The sequence below is a fragment of the Pleurodeles waltl genome, chromosome 7 (assembly GCF_031143425.1).
Source record: "Pleurodeles waltl isolate 20211129_DDA chromosome 7, aPleWal1.hap1.20221129, whole genome shotgun sequence".
In the NCBI taxonomy this organism is placed as follows: Eukaryota; Metazoa; Chordata; class Amphibia; order Caudata; family Salamandridae; genus Pleurodeles; species Pleurodeles waltl.
In genome coordinates, this window is record NC_090446.1 from 23766404 (window position 1) to 23788183 (window position 21780).

The 21780-nt window shown below is 46.8% G+C and overlaps 1 protein-coding gene across 2 annotated transcripts in view; it reads left to right on the top strand.

Moving 5' to 3' along the window:
• Window positions 1-840: 840 nt before the first annotated feature.
• Window positions 841-21780, top strand: part of LOC138303581 (uncharacterized) — a 52851-nt gene continuing 31911 nt past the window's right edge. For both annotated transcript variants that reach the window (XR_011205415.1, XM_069242845.1), the window contains exon 1: window positions 841-1794. Coding sequence is in view for 1 of the 2 variants with exons in the window: in XM_069242845.1 (XP_069098946.1) it covers window positions 906-1794 (889 nt within the window). In the remaining variant the exon portion in view is untranslated. The remainder of the gene's footprint in view (window positions 1795-21780) is intronic.

Consider the following 21780-nt stretch of genomic DNA (forward strand, 5'->3'; position numbering starts at 1 on the left):
GGAGGCAGAAGACCGGCGTGCAGCGTTGCGGCGCTATTTTCTCCCCCCCACCCCGCCACGTGCCGCAAGCCACTACTGAAGGTATAGCGGAATGCCCTAAACATTCCGTTTCCAAATAGTGAGTCACGCCCCCCAACTGAGATTTGTAACAGGTTACCCAGTCTCAATTTGGCTTTTGTACACTAAAAAAACTTTTTTGCGGTCGCAAACTGTCCGATGAAAGGCTTCTTAGACGAGGTCCTCAGTGCTACAGGTTTTCCAGTTTCTCCTCGAGGCTTCCACTGCTTGTGACGTTGTCTGCAGGTGCCTGTGGGGTCCAGGTTGGGTTCAAGCGCACGCCAGGGAGATACCCGAATTGTCAGGGACATGAAATATGACGCCAAAGCGCTAAAAAAAGAGCAATGAGAATCAGCAAGAGGGTGTTCATTTCCATTAAAATATTAAAATAAAACAGAAAATTCATGTCTGTGTTGTCTTTTCGCTCAGTTTTTCCCTACTAAAAAATATAAAATGCCATTTCATATAGTGCCTTATACTATGGCTTATGTTGTTGGTCTATTATTTAGGTGCAATATTTTTTTATTATATTTGAGGTTGCATTTCTCATTGCCTTCAGTTCTACCTCATTCTTTCCTTAAAAAAGAAAGTTTCGCATGTTCTACTGTTTATTAATATCATTCAATAAAGCATTATTAAACTAAAAAAAAGCCTGAACCTTCAGTGAGAGCTCGATAAAACCGATAGCACAGGGTTGAGAGCTGTCGCGACTTTTGCTAAATAAATAATAGAGAGAAGCCGCGCCCCCTCCAGCTCCGCCTTTCATCCATGCGCCTTGTGGAGCAAACCCCTTCTCTGAGGACTGGAGCGGAGGACCCGTGGAGAGAGAGTCGGGACCCAGGAGCGCTATGATGGACCCCCTAAAGACCACCGATGGGGAGACGGCGAAGGGAGCTCCACTGAGGGGGGCTGAAGAAGAGGAGAAGCGGCGCTTCTGCAGGCTGAAGGATGAGCTGGACAGACAGCACTGGACCATGTCCTCTAACCTGCTGGAGCTGGCTCTGCTGGACGTGAAGAATGCGCTCTGGCGCAGCGCCCACGTGTCGGACAGGAAGGCGCTATGGACGGATGTGTTTCAGTGGGTGCTGGAGAAAGTGCCCTTAAGAGAAACCACGGAGGGGGGTGAGATACTGGGGAGACTGAAGCAGTGGCTTGGGCTGGGGGGAGAGACGGACGATGGAGGGACCCTTCCGCCTCTGAAGGGAGAGATGCGCAGATTATCCGCGGTCCTCGAGTACGTCCTCGACATGGACCCCCCACTGTCCATCGTCCGTCGGGTGTCCCTGAGGCTCCGTCGGTGGTGCAAGCTAGACCCCGAGAGCCAGCTAGAGAGTGACCCGCCCCAGCGCCCAGAGACACCGCTCCGAACGTGCCTTGAACTGTGCCAGGCGCTATCCCTCCTGCGGAGCGAAGTGTTCGAGGCGCTGCGGAATGGGAATCCCGGTGAGCTCGACCACCTGGAGGAAGAGCTAGAGCAGCTGAGCCAGCGCTGCGAGAACCTGACCAATGACGTTATGGGGATCAGGGAAGTGCTGAAGGGCAGCCGGGTGAACCTGGACGAACGGGGTGCAACGACTGAAGCCCCCGAGAAGACTCCGAAATCCAGCGGAGAAACAGCCTCGGAAGAACTGACCTCACTGCTGATAGAGGAAGAATGCGGCGCTGACGCCAGGTGTGATCTTAAACTGTCGGCTCTGGAACCGCGCAGGGCCAGACCAGGTCCTTCTTTCTTCCAAGGTCGGTAAATTATATCAATTGAATTATTATCAGGTAATGAATGATAATTTCTCCGCGAGGGCAGTCATTCACCTGCGATTACTGTTACAGTCAGTGGGTTTGACGGAAAATCGGGCCCCGATGTATCACAGGGGTTGCGTCGCCCCTGCGCCGCCCAGAACCCCTGGAGTAAGATTTCCCGAGCCAGGCGTGGCCACTTAGCTCTGGGTGCCACATCTAAGGGAACGCCCAGCAGCCGCAGGGAGGCCTCTGGGCAGAATCAGTGCGAGGCGGCGCTATGAGCAGGGCGCGACTGACAGAGCATTTTTTTGTGAATAAAAGTTTGCATCACAAACATTTTTATTGGGGACTTTTGAGTCCCAACAGGTACTTTCCGACAAGAATGGCGCTTGTCTCACCCTTGCTTGTGTTTTGCACTCACAGAAGTGATTACGGAGCAACCCCCCCCCCCCCCCCCCCAGCCCCCGAAAGGTGTTCCCACCTCCCCCTCTCCAATCGCAGGCCAGTGACGGGGGTGGTATGACTGGGGGAGGCCACCCCCTCTTTGGCTGCCATCCCAGGCAATGGGAGCTCTTGTGACCGGTCCTCGCAGGCCTCCCGCGGCCGGCGCCTTCCTGGACTCCAGGACGGGGACGGGTGGGTGGACGGCTCTGGTGCTGCTTTGGTCAATTTATAATTAAGGTATATTAAAATTTACTCTGTGACAAATTAAGTAAGATACACAATAACCATTTCTTGAGGGGCACTTTCTACAACTAATTCGTAAGTACAGGCAAACTTTAATAAATGTTGCAGTTCATGACTTTTCGCTCTTTCCGGAGGGCACGATTAAAAGGAAAACACGTCTATGCATGTCTATCATAGGTGGATTTATTTTAAATAGTCTGGTGAGACAGTTAAAGCTGTGTCAAAGGCCAGACCAAAAAAACAGAAGTTAGCACACACAAACCCGTATTTATACTTTATTTGCGCCGCATTTGCGTCGTTTTTTGACGCGCAAACTTGCAAAATACCATTCTATTTTGTAGGTTTGCGCCGTTTTGCGTCAAAAAGCGGCGCAAATGCGGCGCTAAAAAAAGTATAAATACGGGCCACAATGTTCTATGGGGTTAGGTGGAGTGACATCACAGGAAGTGAAGTCACAGTCTTAGCAAACACCTCAGTTCAAAGGGAATGGCCATATTTTACTGTCAGAGGTGAGCAATTTTTTTTAATTACAAGTGAATGTCAATATAGGCGTATAGTATATTAATTTCTAAACACCTTGGTTGCCTCCTGCACAGCAGGGAAAGTCTGACTTGCAAATACAGGAAAGCTAAATGCTTGCTAATGACAACATGTGCTGTTTGTGAATCCATACATTTGAATTCTAGCAAGGCAGTCTCTGTCTTCCATTCTTCCAATGTCGGTAAATCAAGTCTTATGCCTTGAATAATAGTAACATCTACTGTTTACAGTGCTTAGAAACAGAAGAACGGTGTTATACACAATCCAATCCTGTTATAAATTCGGCATTTAATCAACAATGCATGCATTTATAATCATTAAATAGTCTAGAACGTACATGTATGTTAACCCCTTCGCTGCCAGGCCTTTTCCTCCTCAGGTGCCAAGCCTTTTTTTTGCTATTTGGGGCTGTCCACGCTTAGGCCCTCATAACTTTTTTTTACAAAAAATTGGAAAAAAGGGCTGCAGAAGAAGGCTTGTGTTTTTTCCCCTAAATATGGCATCAACAAAGGGTTTACGGTGCTAAAATCACCATCTTCACAGCTTTCAGGAACAGGCAGACTTGAATCCGAAAACCCAAATTTTCAACACAATTTTGGCATTTTACTGGGACATACCCCATTTTTATGATTTTTTGTGCTTTCAGCCGCCTTCCAGTTAGTGACAGAAATGGGTGTAAAATCAATGCTGGATCCCAGAAACCTAAACATTTACGAAAAGTAGACAAAATTCTGAATTCAGCAAGGGGTAATTTGTGTAGATCTTACAAGGGTTTCCTACAGAAAATAACAACTGAAATTAAAAAAATATTGAAATTGAGGTGAAAAAAACAGCAATTTTTCTCTACGTTTTACTCTGTAACTTTTTCCTGCAATGCAATGTTTTGAAAGCAATATACCGTTACGTCTGCTGGACTCTTCTGGTTGCAGGGATATATGGGGCTTGTAGGTTCATCAAGAACCCTAGGTACCCAGAGCCAATACATCAGCTGCACCTTGCAATGGGTTTTCATTGTATAACGGGTATACAGCAATTCATTTGCTGAAATATAAAGAGTGAAAAATAGGTATCAAGAAAACCTTTGTATTTCCAAAATGGGCACAAGATAAGGGGTTGAGAAGCGGTGGTTATTTGCACATCTCTGAATTCTGGGGTGCCCATACTAGCATGTGAATTATAGGGCATTTCTCAATTACACGTCTTTGTCCCCCCCCGGGGGGGGGGGCAGAAATGGCCTAAGAATTATTTGCCCCCCTGGGGAGCGGCCCTTACCCAAGGGGCCACTCTCTCCCCTTATGCGTAAGTATAAGATAAACAAAAAATCCCTGGTGTCTAGTGGTTTCTGCCCCCCTGGGGGCAGATCGGCCTAATTAAATTAGGTTGATCTGCCCCCGGGGGTGGGGGGGGGGGCAGAAATGGCCTAGAAACAATTTGGCCCCCAGGGAGCAACCCTTGCTGAAGGGGTCGCTCCCTCAACATAAAATAAAAAATACCTGGTGTTTAGGGGGTTTTCTGAACCCCCCCGGGGGCAGAAATAGCCTAAAAAGTCTCCCCCCTCCCCCGTGGAGCGGCCCTTGACCAAGGGGGGGCTCCCCTATGTTCATTAAAAAAAAAAAAAACTCCCTGGTGTCTAGTGATTAGGCCGATCTGCCCCCGGGGGGGGGCAGAAATGGCCTAGAAACAATTTGGCCCCCCGGGAGCTACCCTTGCTGAAGGGGTCGCTCCCTAATCATGAAAGAAAAAAAATCCCTGGAGTCTAGGGGGTTTTCTGCACCCCCTCCCCCCTCCGGGGGCAGAAATGGCCTAAAAGTTACTTGCCCCCCTGGGGAGCGTCCCTTGCCCAAGCGGCCGCTCCCCTCATGTTTATTTCACACAAAAAGAAACTCCCTGGTGTCTAGTGGGCATTTCTGCTGCCCGATCCTTTCCTTTCATGTCTCTGATGGCCCCGAGGGCCGGTATATGGACGTAATGGTTACGTCCATGGCGCCACACAGGCGCAGCCATGGACGTAACCATTACGTCCATGGCGCTAAAGGGGTTAATAAGAGCTCCATTTGTGTCACATTTCAAAGCTATACTGTGCAGTAAGGTTTGAGATCACGTTTTATTAGCACTCCGCAGTGCCTTCTGATTTTGTGAGCTCTTTACTAAACTAAGTATAATTCACACTTACATGTGAATAGAACTTTATTCATGCCAGTTTCACTTTTTGTAGATGTCAAGAGTGTTTTCCACATATAAAGGGCCAATTGAGATAAGGCAGGACTCAGTAACAGTTTTAAGTACACGTGTGGTACAGTTAGTTACATTTCAAAACTGCAAGCTTCAATTAGTACATACTAGGAGTTTGTTTTAATCCTCATGGAGGCAGGAACGCGTCACATGTTAAGCTATCACATGGTTAGAGGGGGGCAAGTCCCTCTTGACTTAAGAGGTCAAAAGATGAGCCTCCTCCTGGGCCATGCATAGCTCGGAAGCATGTGTTGTGTGGGTGTTAAACTCAGTGTGACAACACATCACAAGTGTGTGCAAAGCATGTGTGAAAAGCCATATCAGGAAAGGTGCAATCCCTAGTCTCATGTTCACAAAGATAGGGGTAACTCCGATCCTCTCTCAGCGTCAGACTAAAGAAGAAAGGGGTACCAGGCTTAAAAAGAGAGGGATACCTTTGATCCTCTCTTAGTCTCAGGCTAAAGATGAAAGTTGTACCTCTGAGCCTCTGTCAGCCTCAAGTAAAGAGGAAAGAGGCCAAAGAGCAGGTCCAGTGGCCACTGGTCAACTGGGCAGCTGCAGGAACATGACTCTTGCAGCTTGCTGTGTCCCTTTCTGCTTTAACAGGAGGTCAGCCTTATGACCCTTTGTCTGCGGTTCACGAGAGAGAGAGCAGGTCCAGTCCTTCCAGGGCTCTTCTCAGGTCACAGACAGCGGGATTAGTCCTGATCTTCCTCAAGTCCAGAAGTGTTCTGAAATGGGAGCCTGGAGATGCCATATTTATGTGTGGCATGACTCTTTTTCATGCCCTAACCAAAGGGGTAACAGTTCCAGGGGCTAACAATACCCCCTTTGGGCATTTCCAAGATGGCGGGAGTCTCTTGCCACACTAAGATTGAGCTCTGAGGGTGGGGTGTGTGTGTGTGTGTGTGTGTGTGGAGTGTACTATGGTAATCCTAGTGTCCTCCTACATCTAACACTAAAATCCAATTAGGGGCAGGGATGTTACACCCAATTATCGCAGAGAACGACGTTTGGTACAACGAAGCAGGGATTTCCAGCAACCAGACAGTGGACACACAGTAATTGTTTTGGCATCCTGTTCTCGACCCATTGAAGTGCAGCCCAAGAGTTGTATGTAAAACCCACGGACCTGCCAAGCAGGACTTGACACTGCAGAATGATTGGCCACATTAATTTAAAAAAAGGTCCCCTGTAATTGGAGCCTCCTTGACCAAGGTACAAAAAGAGGGCCCTGCCTAGGTGTCAGGTAACATTTGTCTTTGACAGAAGAGGCCTCTCTGTAGTACACTCTAAGTGTTACACGTAAAACCCCAACAGGCATGTCAAACAGGATTTCACATTCAAACAGGACTTGCCACTAACCTCAAAAAGGACTGTCACACCCCAACCAGCATATTCTGTCAGATTCCCACCGAGATCATCTGCGGCGTACCTCAAGGCTCATCGCTCAGCCCGACACTCTTCAATGTATACATGAGCCCCCTCGCCAACATCCTACGCAAGCTCGACATCATCATCACCTCCTACGCCACCCAACTTATACTCTCCCTCACCAAGGACCCCGCCAGCGCCAAGACCAACCTACAAGAGGGTATGAAGGACGTCGCAGATTGGATGAGGCTCAGCCGCCTAAAGCTGAACTCTGAAAAAACGGAAGTCCTCATCCTCGGCAACACCCCGTCCGCCTGGGACGACTCCTGGTGGCCCACGGCCCTCGGCACCGCACCGTCCCCCACAGACCACGCCCGCAACCTCGGCTTCATCTTGGACCCTCTTCTCACCATGACCAAGCAAGTCAACGCCGTGTCCTCCGCCTGCTTCCTCACCGTCCGCATGCTCCGCAAGATCTTCCGCTGGATCCCCGCCGACACTAGAAAAACCGTGACCCACGCCCTCGTCACGAGCTGCCTGGACTACGGCAACACCCTCTACGCTGGGACCACAGCCAAACTCCAAAATCGCCTGCAACGCATTCAAAACGCCTCGGCCCGCCTCATCCTCGACGTACCCCGCAACAGCCACGTCTCCGCACACCTGAGACACCTGCATTGGCTCCCAGTCAGCAAAAGGATCACCTTTCGACTTCTCACCCACGCACACAAAGCTCTCCACAACAAGGGACCGGAATACCTCAACCGACGCCTCAGCTTCTACGTCCCCACCCGCCTCCTCCGTTCCTCTGGCCTCGCACTCGCTTCCGTCCCTCACATCCGCCGCTCCACGGCGGGTGGGAGATCTTTCTCCTTCCTGGCGGCCAAGACCTGGAACTCCCTCCCCACCAGCCTCAGGACCACCCAGGACCACTCCGCTTTCCGGAGACTCCTAAAAACCTGGCTTTTCGAGCAGCAGTAACCCCCTCTTTCCCCTAGCGCCTTGAGACCCGCACGGGTAAGTAGCGCGCTTTATAAATGTTAATGATTTGATTTGATTTGACATTCTGAGCTCTGTTCTCAGTGTTATCTGTTAAGGAATGCACTTCAATTGCCAAAAACTCTGGGCTGCTCTGCTCAAGAGACTAATTTTTTTAACCTTCTCATTACTGGAATGGGAAAAGCCAGATTCCTCTAAAACAGCAGTTTTATAGATTTCAGCATTATCTTGCATTAATGTGTTCTGGCTAATTTGCTCACGTAAATTCTGATTTTCATGTTCTAACTGCCTACATCTCTCCTGCATTTTTCTGTAAGCAGACAAAAGTATCCATACCCTTCTGTTAAGAACAAAAGGAACATTATTTCTTTCAAAAGGCACATTTTCTAAATCTGCTTTATCACAGCACTCATCCCAAGACTCACACAGTCCTGATAAACAAGAAAACATGTTTCTCACAGCACCATAAGGGAGTTTAACTTCACATGCATTTTCAAACATGGTCTGCCGTGCTTCTTTAATTCTCTAAACAACAAAAAACAATTACACTTTTAAATAGTGCACTTCCAATCTCTAACTACGACTCCCAGACTGCTGATGAATGACAAAATGTCCTGCTTTCCTTCTCTTATCTTATGACCGAGCTTACAAAACCTCTCTGGAATGCACTTCTCAGTTTAAAGAAGACATTTATTGTTATTATTACTTCACCACGAGGTTCCTTAGAGACGAAATTAGTGGATTGAAAGCACACGTTCAAAAGTAGTCGCAGCAATAAAAGCAAAATATATCAAACTACTTCTCAGTTGCAATGTACACAAATACATGTGAATATATTTTAGCATAACTTCAAAGCAAAGCATAAAAGTCAAAATTGCATCACCGTAGGGCTGTAGGGCCTATCTCTGCTTCATCTTTCTGGGGCTTCAAGTTAATGACTCCGGTTCAACTGCGAGAAAGATATTTTCTACCCAAACGGGGACAGGCAACTGACGTCCATTCCTGTCTGAAGTCAAGAAGAATATCACTATCCCTGCTGTTGTCCAGAGAAATCCTTAAAAGCAAACTCAGTGTGATAACCAAAGAAACTTGGAGAGTGGCCAATTCTCCAAGCCTCACTCGTTCTCAGATTGGACTGACAGTTAAAAACAAAATCCATGCGCTCTTATCAGCTAGGGTCAGATGTGAAAAACACAGCTTGGTCTATCATGTGGAAAAACACAGCTTGGAAAAACACAGCTCATCTGCAATGTCTCAACTGCAATTTCTAACTCCACGTTAAAGCCAATAGGCAGCTAACCTAAATACCAAATGTAATGTCTAATGCCATGTTAAAGCCAATAGGCAGCTGACCTGAATACAGAATGTAATGGCTAATGTCCTGTTAAAGCCAATAGGCAGCTAAACTGAATACAACATGTAATGTGCTACTGGTGAACATTGAGCAACTAATATGCGCAGTGTTGAAACACAAAGTCATTGGTCAAACACAATTAATAGCATCACCGTATGTAATACAGCCAGTGACAGCACTTTGTCCTTGGGTAGAAACATCACATCCAGCATGACTGGGAAAGCATCAGTCTTTGAGTGTAAAAACTCACAACCCTTTATTACAGCAAGGAAAACAACAATAGCTGTGATCACATGGAGTATTACAATATCACATTCAAAATAAAAGAAAGCATGAAGCTGGCTTATGGTAGCATCAGCTTTATTTCTAGTACGTTAGGCAATAAATACAAAAATTGATTCCTCCATGGTTGATGGAATGAGATGACTTTTCATGTAGGTGAGGCCTAGGTTGTGTAGTTCCTTGAATGTGCATGTAAGGAATTTGAAATGAGTGCATTTGTGTATTAGGAGCACGTGGAGTTACCTGAGGTGTGGTGTGATGTGAGTACTGTATAGCAGGTTGAGGGTGAGTGTGACTACAAATTCTGTATGGTTTCTAGTCTTCTAGTGAGTTGCTTGATGATCTCAGCGGAGAGGGTGCTCCCATAGTCCAAGATGCTGGTATCTTGGGTGTGAGTGATGGTTTTTCTAGTGTTGATTCAGAAACGTTTGAAGATTATCCTCAGCATCTTCAGGGTGTGAATCAGGATGCAGTGACGGTGTTGACCTGTGCAGTCATGTCCAGTTTGCTGTCTATGATTATTCCGAGATTCCTGGCCTGGGTGATGGGTATGAACCTGAGCTCAGTTGGCCACCAGTTGGAGTCCCATGGTGAGTTTTTTTTGCAAAGATTACTACTTCTCTCTTGTCAGTATTGAGCTTGAGAAAGTTGGCTTTCATCCAGGCACTGACTTCGGTCATGCAAATGGTGAACCTGTTTCTTGTATTTGGACTGTTATCCAAGAATGAGAATATGAGTTGCATGTTGTTGGCATAGGAGAGGGTGTTGATGTATGTGCGGATGAATTTGACTAGAGGGATCATATATGCATTGATAGGGTGGGGCTGAGTGATAAACCTAGAGGCACTGCACAGATGAGTTTGTGGGCTGCTGAAAAATAGAGTGCCAGGTTGACATTGTTCCATCTGATAAGAAGGAGCAGATTCAACAGCGAGTGGGTTCTTGGATGCTAATTTCAAGCAGATGCCAGATGAGGATGAGGTTGGGGTGTGAGAACTTGTCAAATGCTGCATAAAGGTCCAGGAGGTGCCATGTGCTTGGTGTTCCATATCTGCTGGTGGTAACATCTTAAAGCTGATTTGTAGATGCTTTTATCTGTGGTGTCTTGATTTACTCTCCATTTTCGCTCCAGTCATTTGCAGTGCCATTTCTTCAGCCTGAGTTCCTCTGTGTACCAGCTGGCCTGTGGGCAGGCTCTTCCCATTGGGGTGAGCTTAAGGGGAGCCAGGATGTTGGCACATGCGATGATCAAGCTGTTGATGTCCTTGATGGCTTCTGCATAGTTGCTGGTGTGCACTGGCCGGTGCTGGAAAGGGCAAAAGACCACTCCTCTTCTGTGATTCTTTTCCAGCTGCAGTTGGTGGTTCTGGTGGTGATACGCCTTGGGGAATGCTATATGGGTATGTGGAAACTGAGAAGGGTGTGGTGTGTCCAGGTCATAGTTGCTGGATTATCAACTGTGATGTTTCTGATTGAAGAGAAAATTGGGTCCAGTATGTGTCCAGTGGTGTGGGTGAGTTTGGTAATGTTCTGGGTGAGGCCAAGGGATGCAGGATTTTCTAGAACGGTCATAGAGTTTGGGTGTGTGTGTTATAGGTGAATGTTTACATCTCTGAGGAGAAGAAAGGTGCTGAGTTGTTGATGAGGGGTGCCACAAAGTCTGTGATGTCGTTGGCGAAATTGGTGCAGGGCCATGGTGGTGTGTATACAAGGATTCACCTGAGGGATAAGTTGGCTGTGAAATGTATCTTGAACATTCCTTGTAGCCGGCAGGGATGGCTGTAGTCATGTCCAGTGCAGAGTTTGCATTTAGTCTTGTTTCCGTGAAGAAGAGCCATTCAACAGTGTGGGCACTAGGTCTTATATCTCTGTGGTGTGTTTGGTGAGCGAGTGGGTATTGAAGAGCATGAATGAGAGTATGGCATTTTGTGTGGGTGATGTTTGGTCTGTGTGAGCCAATGGGCTGTTGGGTGCTGTTGCTGTGGGAGTGGTGGGTCTTGGAGGGTGCATGAGAACTTGCAGGATGCACATGTGAACACTCCTTCAGTGTTGTGTGGGGAGCAGGGGCCAAGGATTCTGGCACCGGGCTCACTCCAGGTGCGGACCAGTGCAGATGGGTTTGCCTTTGGCACACAGGGTGTTTTGGGTGGGAAAACAATGATGTCACTTCCTGTGCAGATGGATGATGGAAAATCTAGTGCCATCACTTCCTGTATGGGTGATGGAGCGGAGAACCAGTGATGTCTCTTCTTATGCTGATGGGAAATTAAGTCCTCTTGCTTGGATTCAAGGTGGCTTTGGCGGGAAAAAAAAGTGATGTCAGTGCCTGTGCAGATGGAGAATGGCAGATCTAATGATGTCAACTTCCTATGCAGATGGATGATGTAAGTTTCAGTAATGTCACTGCCTTTTATGATGGATATTGGGAAATGAAGTTCTCTACTTTGGCTTCTTATGGCAGTTATGGAATCTTTGACACAAATATTGCTTCCATCCTTTGAAACCTAGGAATGTTATTTTGCTATGAACTCATCCAATTTACACATGGCTTTTCTTTAGGTTTGACTTTCAGTGGGTACCAACATTGAACACTCTTGGTTAATATTTAGAGTGTGAAGTTGGATGAAACATGTAGTTCAATTAGTACTCATATTACTTATCATAAATATAATTTCCTGGCAGTGTATTTTTTAGACTGGTCCTACAGGGGTGCATGGGTTATGTGTGTAGAATGGTGGTGACAGCATACAGGGTTTGTAGTGATTATAGTATGACACAGCCTTTTTACCTGTCTCATATGAACTGGAGCCTGCTATCTTAATTTATGCTAGAGAAGTTTGGTATACTTTCTATGAGTGAACAAGGCATTTGGGTTCCATTTTCGAAGACCCTGACCAGTTCATGTGCATTGGATGGAGGTGAGGTTGCTTTCCAAGGTTGTGGAAATGTATTCCTGACAATTCATATACAGGTTGCAGGGAGTGAACCCGGACATTGAAGTGGGGAAAGATGGAACAAGCTTCACCTTAGAATTTCGATTAAGTCTTTTTGATAAAGAGGGCAGTTGATTACTCTTTCTGAGACAGCCATTTGTAGAATTAAACATAAAAGGGATAAGTGGAATTCTTGAATTAATATTAGCCACTGGTAATTACTTTGGGCCACATCCCAGTCCATGTTTATTTTTGCCCACATTGCCACCTCAGATTACACCCAGCCTCCAAGAGGAACAATCCAGCTCGAACTGCCAAGTTGGTTGAGTTTAATTCAAGCATTCCTTCTATCACTTTGTTGTTTTTGCAGTGGATTCCATAAGTATGATGGATATGCTCAGAAGTTGGTTCTGTGTTCACTGTCCCATAGGGCTCAAGCTTTTCCTCACTGATGAGACCTGATCTGGCACTTTAGACTGGACTGTTCCTACTGGAGCAGGACCAAGACTGATATGCACAATGCGGGCAACTGTCTAGAATGGCACAATTCCTGAAAAACATTGGTCTGGAATGGGGTCAAGACTGCCAGTGGCTGAGATGCATTCAAACATTCCTAAGAGTAGCTACAAGTCCAACTATGCTTGTAGATTGTCTGCTGGGAGATGACCTTGAGCATATCATATAGAAAGAGGTGAAGCTCAGGTTGCATCTTGAGATGTTTGCATTGCCTGAGTGGTTGTTTATAACCCCATGATCCAAGGCAGCCCAGCAGATGTCAGAAGGACCTGAAGCTTAAAACAATTGCCCAACTAACTGCCAGAAAGAGGAGGGGCAGGGGGCAGGGGGCTTGGGAAAGCCTGAAGGAGAGAGTGACTCTGATGGGAGGCTACACTGTGATGCTCTGTTTATGACCTCAGATTTTACAGCACTGCTGATATCTGAAATCTATGACAGTGCAAATTAAACTTACGTTAGTTACTTAAAACTTTCAAATTTCAGTGTAGTTATGGTTTTAAAATGGTAGTGTTTTTCAGCACTGGTTTTGAGTGACCACAGTGGAGGGGCTGCTCATTTCCCTGGTCATACCTTTGGGGTGGGCATACAAGCTCTGCACAGGGAAAGAAAGGTTCTCCCATCTTGGTTGTAGGTAGAAAGGGGCACTGTGTGTTTGTTTGCAGTATGGCACACAGGAAATATTGCAAAAGTGAGCAAAACCCGGGAACTTTTATCAGGGTCGAGCCTCCAAGAGCATGTGTTAGCTCATGCGTCTTGCTTGCGAGATACTGTTGCATACATAAAAGGGTTTGAAGCCCACCCGTTGCCTACCATTTGTTGGCTTGCGTGGCATTCTTCTTTACAGCATCTTAATTCATCAAGGCAGGCCTAACATCATTTCCGTTCCTATCTGTGGAGCACGGACCAAGCACTGATTGAATCAACTTAATCAATGCCTGTCTGCTGCTCCCGATGTGTTTAAGGTACTATTTTGTTCTGTTTAACTTTTTAGTGCCCTGCAAACAGAAGGCGTGTGACTGGCAAAGATGTGCAAAGCAGGTTGAAAACAAAATTGCAATGATATATTTTCTATTGTTAAGTTTCTTTTATCTTGCGATGTCTTCTTTCCTCACTTTGCACTAATGTTTCTCTTTTGTTTTTGCACATGGGCGGTGTTCTCAAAAGATGAGAATTATTTTATTGAAAAGTGGCATTGTTTCTTTCTTATGTGTAATTTCTGAAAATGATGCTTTAACACATAATCGTGCAGTACACCACAATCCACCCCACGCCAATCCACCCACTCCACTTCAGTCCACCCCACCTCACCCTTGAAAAATTTGCCCCTGGAATTGCGGTCCATCCCAGACTTAGCTCAGTTTAGAAAGAAGCTAAAAATGTGTCTCTCTAATCAGGCATACTGGGATGGTGCTACAGGACAGCTAACAGTAAGTGCAGAGTGCCAGGATACTCCTTGAAGTGATAGAGCACTTTATAATGGTCATTTCATTTAATTTCACACCAATCCCCCCAGACCTATCCAGTCCACCCCACTCCAAACCACTCATCCAAGTCTGATTCACTCCAATCCACCACACTCCAGTCTTCCCAACCCACCCACTCCAATCTGCCCCTGTCCAATTCACTCCACTCCAATGCAAAACAATCTGCCCCTCTCTAATCCAAAACAATCCGCCCAACTCCAATGTAAAAAATCTGCCTCACTTCAGTCACCCCACTTCAATCTGTCCCGCTCCAATGTGCCCCACTCCAATCCAGAACAGTCTACCCCACTCCAATATAAAACAATCTGCCCCACTCCAATCCAAAATAATCTGCCTCACTCCAGTCTGCCCCACTCTAATCTCCCCCACTCCCAACCGCCCCTCTCTTTCGCCCCACTCCAATTTGCCCCACTCCACGCAAGTCCACCTCACTCCAATCCACCCACTCCATCCCAATTCACCACACTCCAGTCCACCACAATCCACCCCACACCAATCCACCCCATTCAATCCAATCCACCTCACTTCAATCTAATCCACCCTACCCTACCCCACTCCAGTCCAACCCACCCCACCCCAATCCATTCCACCCAACTCAAATCTAATCCACCCCATCTAATCCATTCCATTCCAATCCACCCCACTCTACTCCAGTCCACTCACTCTACCCCAGTCCAATCCACCCCTCCCCAGTTCAGTCCACCTCACTCAATCCATCCAGCCCACCACAGTCTAGTCAACCCCACTGCAGTCCAATCCACCCTTTTCCAGTCCACCCCACTCCTATACAGTCCACCACACTACAATCCCCCTACTCAGTCCAGTTCACCCCCTCCACTCAACTCTAATTATCACTCCAAACCATTCTACTCTAGTTGAATTCACCCCAATCCATCCCACCCAAACAAATCTAATCCACCCCAATCCAATCCTTCTCACCCCATTTCAATCTACCCCACCCCACTCCAATCCACCACTTCCAGTCCACCCACTCTAGTCCACCCCACTTTACTCAATCCAGCCCACTCTATCCCAATCCAATCCACCTGTCTACTCCAATCCACCTTGCTACCTCAACCTACTCCACCCACTTCACTGTGCTCTCCACCAATGCACTCTGTACCACTGCACTCTGATACTCTCTGCCACCGAACGACTGAACTCTACTCCCCTGTACGTAACTCTGACACTCTACTCCACTCCACAACACTACTCCAACAAATCAAGTCTACGACACTCTACACCCATGCACTCCAGCCTAGGTTACTCCATGCCATTAACTTTTAGCTCTGCAGAACAACAGACACACTAGTGTACAACATGGCAAAAACTCATTGCCAAAGCCATTAGCTCCTATATAGGCGAGCCCTATTGAATTTGCCAATACTTGTTCCATTGGTTAGGGAGTATTTGGACAGAAAAGTCCTCTGCATGGTAAAGACGTGTACCCTTTCCCCGAGTGCCCAGCCACACTGTTGTCTAGATCCTTAAGCTGATTTTTCTGTCATAGGTGAACATGGATCATGTGTGTGCGCCATGACTTAGGCCTGTCTCAGAGATGGCAGTCTTGTTGGACTGAGAACTGCTCCCAAAGTGCAACCCTCACAGTGGTGAAAGGATACTGCCTTCACCTGGAATTAAGCAGCTCAAGTGCGTGGTGGCAGCATATGGAGTAGTGATCAGTAATAGTGAACAGGACCATTTTACCTTGTATCACTGGAGTGAGGCCAACAGGTTCACTCACCTTTTCAAAAGTTCTGCTGCTGTGTGCTTTACTAACCCTTGGTGTTCATCGGGTAGGATATGGAGTGCTGCAAAGTGCAGGAGTACTGAACGGATTGGTTGTTTATGTGCCTGGGAAGGGTACAGTCAGTACAAGGAGGGAGCAGTACTCTTCAGTGCATGTGTGGTTAGTACATGTGCTGGGCTATGTATGCTTGAGTGAACAAATTACATGAGAGGTGTAGTGCTGTGTAGTGTGTATGCAGGGAAGGCATGTGCTGGGCTTATGTGTGCTTGCTTGTGGTAAAATACATGAAGGGTGAAGTATTGTGCAGCGTGCACACAGTGAGTGTGTATTCTGGCAGTGTGTGTTTGTAAACAATACACCCTGGTTAAAGATAGAAAAGCTTCAGTGCTGACTAATGTGCTCCAATTGAGTGTGTGTACTGAATGCATGTGTACATGTAAGGGTACAATGGGCAGAGGTAACGGTGCTGGGCCCAAAGTGTGCTGTGAATGTACACTGAATGAGTGTACCTGCAGTGGTACATTGCACGGAGGACCCTGCATTACATTTTGGGCATCCCAGGCCTGCCTGGTGAAGACATAAGGAAGAGACTCCCTTTACACTTCAAAAGACAGCTCTTTGATTCAGTGATGGATCAAAAGGAAGGGGCACTGACACAGGACTGGAGATGGGGCCCACAAGAGAAATGTAAAGAGTAGGGCTGGGGGGCTGGGATAAAGCTTTTAATGCACATATCTCTGTGGCCATCCAGGTGTAAACTGTGAAATGTGTTGTGGGCAATCGGCTTTGGAGTCATGCCTGCTGTTACAGACATCTTTCAAGAGGGAAGAAGAAAAGTAGAGGTGCCTAAATCACATTTCGAGTCTGTAAAAGGATCACTGGAATGGGGGATTGAGTCCCAAAAAATGGATCATCTGCCAAGCAGCCAGGCAGGCTGTGTGAGAAGGGAAGGCTCTGCAAGACGTCTGCTTTGACCATGGCTGGAAGCCTCCCTGCTAGTCTTGCTAGTCTCCCTGCTGGGTGAGGGAACATCACCCTGGGAAACTCGGTTCACCTGCCCTGGAGCACTGGCACCTGCCTGCTTACCAAGAACAATGTGCCCTGTGAGAAAGATGAGAGTGCTGGAAGGAGCGAGTACGAGTGGGGAACCCTGCAACGAGGACCACTTTTGAGAGGTGTGAGGGTTCAGCTGTGCACCAGCCAGACTGTAGAAATGTGAAAGACTGTTTTTGGTGACCTCGTATTCTAGAAGAGGGCCGCCTTTCAATGCGCCAAGTAGTGAGCACTGTGTGGAGGGTGCTGAGCCCAATCGGCCTCATTGTGATGACTCCGTATGCCAGAGGAGGAGCCACCAGTGAAGAGGATGTATGACCTGTGTGCCTGTACTCGTGAATAACTAAGCAGTAACACCGTATGCCAGGAACAGCCTCCATGGTGTGGTCGACTGTACCTGAGGAGTCTATATTGCATCCAGAAGGTACTGTGGCAACACTGTGTGCCAGGTGGGGATGCCTGGACCAAATCATCAAAGACTTTGGGTGGTTGCCAAGGACTGGTGACTAGCAAGTGTAGTTGCACCAAAGCATGTTCCCTGACTGACCTCAAGGTCCAGGAGGATGCTGAGGAGGACGATGCACCCTCACAGGTCACCAGTTGGAAGCCAAAAGACTGAATTCACCCCGCCTGGAGAATTTGACTTACCGCATCACTGAAAGCTGGAAGCTGCTCACATTGCTTGGGGAGAGCAGGCGTGCCAATCTGTAGAGTGAGCCTGTGCCCGCCTGATGCTGCTGTGTGTACCATGAGTAGCCTGACTTGTCTGAGCAGGAGCTAATCTTGCGAGTGCCCAGCTGAGGGCACCAGCTGTAACATTGAAGGCTTCCGTATCGCAGAGTTGAACTAGGGCCATTGGGGCCTCTGCAGAATTTGCTGCTGAAGGTGCTGCAGCACCATGGACACTTTTGACTAAAATCCTGAGGAATCAAAGTGCACTCTTGAGTACAGCCTAATAGTTTGCTTTCCCTGATACGGCCCCCACTGAATGGAGAATAATCCTGAACATGTTACACAAAGGAGGGTGGGACAGGGATTCATCCGACAACTACTAGAGCCCAACCTCAAGGGCAATTGTGTTGTTGCATTTGGTTAGTGCATCACTTTATTTGTAGAGTTAGAAATAAAATACTACTTTTTCTTACAAAAGCAAGTATTTGTCTGGGCGTTGATTCATTATCTGTATTATTTTTCACTTTGAGTTTTGAGTCGTGTTCATTAACTTGTATCTACATCACCCCTGTGGGAGCCTTGAGTGCTCAACCACAGCTACCTTTGAGAGACGAGTGCAAAAGGGGTACTTGCCCCAGTTGAGAGGGATCCATAGTAGATCGGGCCCTGGAACATCAGGTGCAAAAGGCCTCAACACTACGATTGGGCCCAGTAAGCCCTGTATGACTGTGGCCATCTGTAAGAGGTTCTGACAGGGAGAGTCCAGGAGTCACCCCATCTTCATCCTTGTGCCAGGCATAAATGTGACATTCACATCACTACTGGATCTATGGAAGCTCGGAAGAGGACAGCACCTGTTCTCTGAGACCTGAGAAGAGCCATAAAGAACTGGACCTACTCTCACTCTTATACCCAGGACAAAGAAGTGGACTTCAAGGATCATAAGGCTAACTTCCTGAACAAGATACAGGAATACAAGAGGCCTTTCCTGCCCAGCTAGCTATGGACCTGCCATGGACCCTTCTTCTTCTTCTTCTTCTTGAACCTCAAGGTCATTGGACCCTTGGTTTTGTCAAAGTGTACACCTCTTTACATCTCCTGAAACATAGAACTTGAAAATGTTTGGGCTCCAAAGACCTCTGCAGGACGAGGACAACCCTACCTAGCTGATGGGCCTGAGTTGCTTTGCCACAGGGCTGAAGATCCAGGTTGTTCTGACTCACAGCTTTTCTACAGCACCAAATCTGATTCTGCAGGATCTTGTGGGGAAGGTATGCATTCTCGTGGAGCCCTGTTCGGCCACAGCATGTAGCCCTGCCCTGCTGGAAGAATCCAAGCTCCAAAAAAGTGATTGTAGAAATCTTCAAAGGGCAAAGGCGCCAACATTAGCCTTCCAGCAAGGGGCACTCTCTGGACACTAAGTTAAAATTTCTCCTGCTTGCAGCTTTCCTGCCAAGATTCAATGGCTTTATCAAGACCTTGTCCAAACATGGAGCTCTCCTTGGCCATAGCTTGTGCCTTGCCCTGCTGAGGATTTCTGAATTTCATCTCAGAGACTTGGGGCCTGAATTAGAACTCGGTGGATGGGTTACTCTATCACAACGAAATCTAAATCCCTTTCTAGCCTGTGTGACGGAGTAACCTATCAGCCGAGTTCAAAATCAGGCTCTAAGACTGTAGAAAAACTTCTGACCTGATTTCTGTAGCCGACCCGCACTTCATCGTGTAGGGCCTCAAATTGCGCCTTGGCCCTAGTCTACCACAACCAATTTTCTGCAGTTGGCTCTTAATGCTTTTTTAGTGCTATGTTGACCCTTAGACTTTATAAATCCATATCTCTGGTTCTACTTATTAGATATCATTTTATTCATGAAAATATTCTCTATTCTTCAAAATTGGTTTGGGATTTTGCTTGTGTTCCGTTTTTACTTCATTACTGTGAGAGTACTGCCAGTGCTTAATTTGTAGAAAAATAAGTGGCAGGGCCCTCATCAAGAGGCCACTGCCGCTTGCACTGTAGAATCACATTTCTCCTTGGTGCCAACTTGGGGCTAGTGGGTCCTGTGATACACAATGACAATTGGGCCTGCTTCTGTTGAACACTGTATAATGCTAGATAAGTTAGGCCTTTGAGATGTGTTTATCTCTCTTGGAACTCATTATACTGCAAGGCTTGCTAACGTTACAGCCATCATGAGACATCACTGCATGCTAGCTTGAGCAATCCTCACTTTCATAAGTACTAACGTATGCACTTATTGTTCCTATTTCTCTTAATATAGATGTATCACACACTATTAGATTCATAGGACATATTGTGCAAGTTCCTTGTCAATGATCTTAACACTTATATGGAGCGTTATGAAGGATAAATGATAAATCACATGTGCTCTATTGCAAATTTGATCATGTGTCGGTATCAAGAGCCAATGAAATATATTAATGTAAACAACAAGAACATCAACAAATGTGGCTGTGATTACGGGGTGCGCACTTCCAACCATGAGCTATCCTGAATGATCAAAGTACGTAACGCAGCAAGTCTTTTTTTTGGAAAAGAAGAGTGCTCCAGTTGTAAAACACCCAGCCACAGGGTGTGAGGATAGTTTCCTACGAAAGGTCACAGTCCATGTACAGGAAGAGGAAAACCACGGCACTTCTCAGATTTAAGATGAAAGTCCTTTATTCCTTAGTTCTGTATCAGGGAAGTAAATGCCCAGATCCAATAGAATACATTCGGCAACTGAATTGGAAGCCAATAACAATTTCCATAGTTGAGAGAAAACAGCCGACACGTGTTTCGTCACCCTTGACTTTTTCAAGGCTGTAAACATATGAAAACGAGATGTGTAAAGCTCACAAATTACTGATGAAAGGCTAATAAGTCATGCCGAAACGTATTGGTGAAAATTAGAATTAAAACAAGAGGCCATGTGCCATCAGTACATGGTGTGATAGAAAAACTAGCATAAAAGGAGAAAGCCTCCTTCCATACACCATAAGTGTGTAAGAGACAAATACACAACCAATCTTAGATATCACCAAAGGGAACGAAGAATATACTTGTAAAGTGTGACCAAGGAGATCCAAGAGATGGAACACCGTGTGAGAACCAGAAAGTGAATGGGAGTACATTGTGTGAAGAAAGCTCTTTGTATAAACCTGAACAGCATGCAGAAAAGATGAAAAAAGCAACATTAGGGGGAAGACAAGGTTGAACATACCTTAAACAATGTAGAAGGGAAGTTTATATTGAAAAACTTCAAATGTTTTCGAAGATGTGTGATCAATAAAAAACTAGGTTAAGGCATGGGTCATGCGGAAAACCAGAGACCATAGTAAGTCTGCATATATTAATGTGCTTGCAGTTTAATTGTATAAAAGATCATGTATTACTTCCTCTTTTAGACTCTCCATGTATCCATGGATCTGATTTACATCTGAGTTGGCTTCGACATCTTGGTGCAGAATGCGGTGTTTGGATTGATGGTCTCCCCTGCCTGGCTCTGAGATGTTTGGGGGGTGCCCGGCTCTTGTGCGTTTCCCTGCCTTGCTTGGTCTGGAAAGGGTGCCAGTGCTGTGGGGAGTCTGTCACTACCTGGTCCCCTCTTGTTTTACCTATATGCTTTGGCTGTGTCTCAATAAGTGGGGAGTGGAGTGATAAGGGGTGAAGTTGCTTCTGAGTTTTCTCATGTCCCTCCCTGCGGGCATTGTTTTTTGTTTCTGGCTCTTTTTCTGCTCTGCCTTCACTGGCATGCTCGTAGTGCCACTCCTGTTCAGGTGGCTACTCCTGCTTTTCCATTGTTTGCCGTCCACCACGCGTCGGATTCTGTGGTTGTGTGCTCCTTTCTCTCTTCACTTCTCAATTCCTTACCCCTTTCTTTCTGTGCTAATACTGGTGTTTGTTTCCTCAGCTCCGGGGATGCGAGCAGGTGTCATGTTTTTATGAATGTGTGTAGCCGGTGGGGCTGCAGTGTGGTTTTCTGGACAGCTCGAGGGCTTGTCCAGGGTTGCAGCCTGAGGGGCTGTAACAGTGGAGCGGTCAGCCGGTGGGGCTGAGGTGCGTGTTTTCCGGGACACCCAGTGGGGTAGTCTCTGGTCACACCCGGA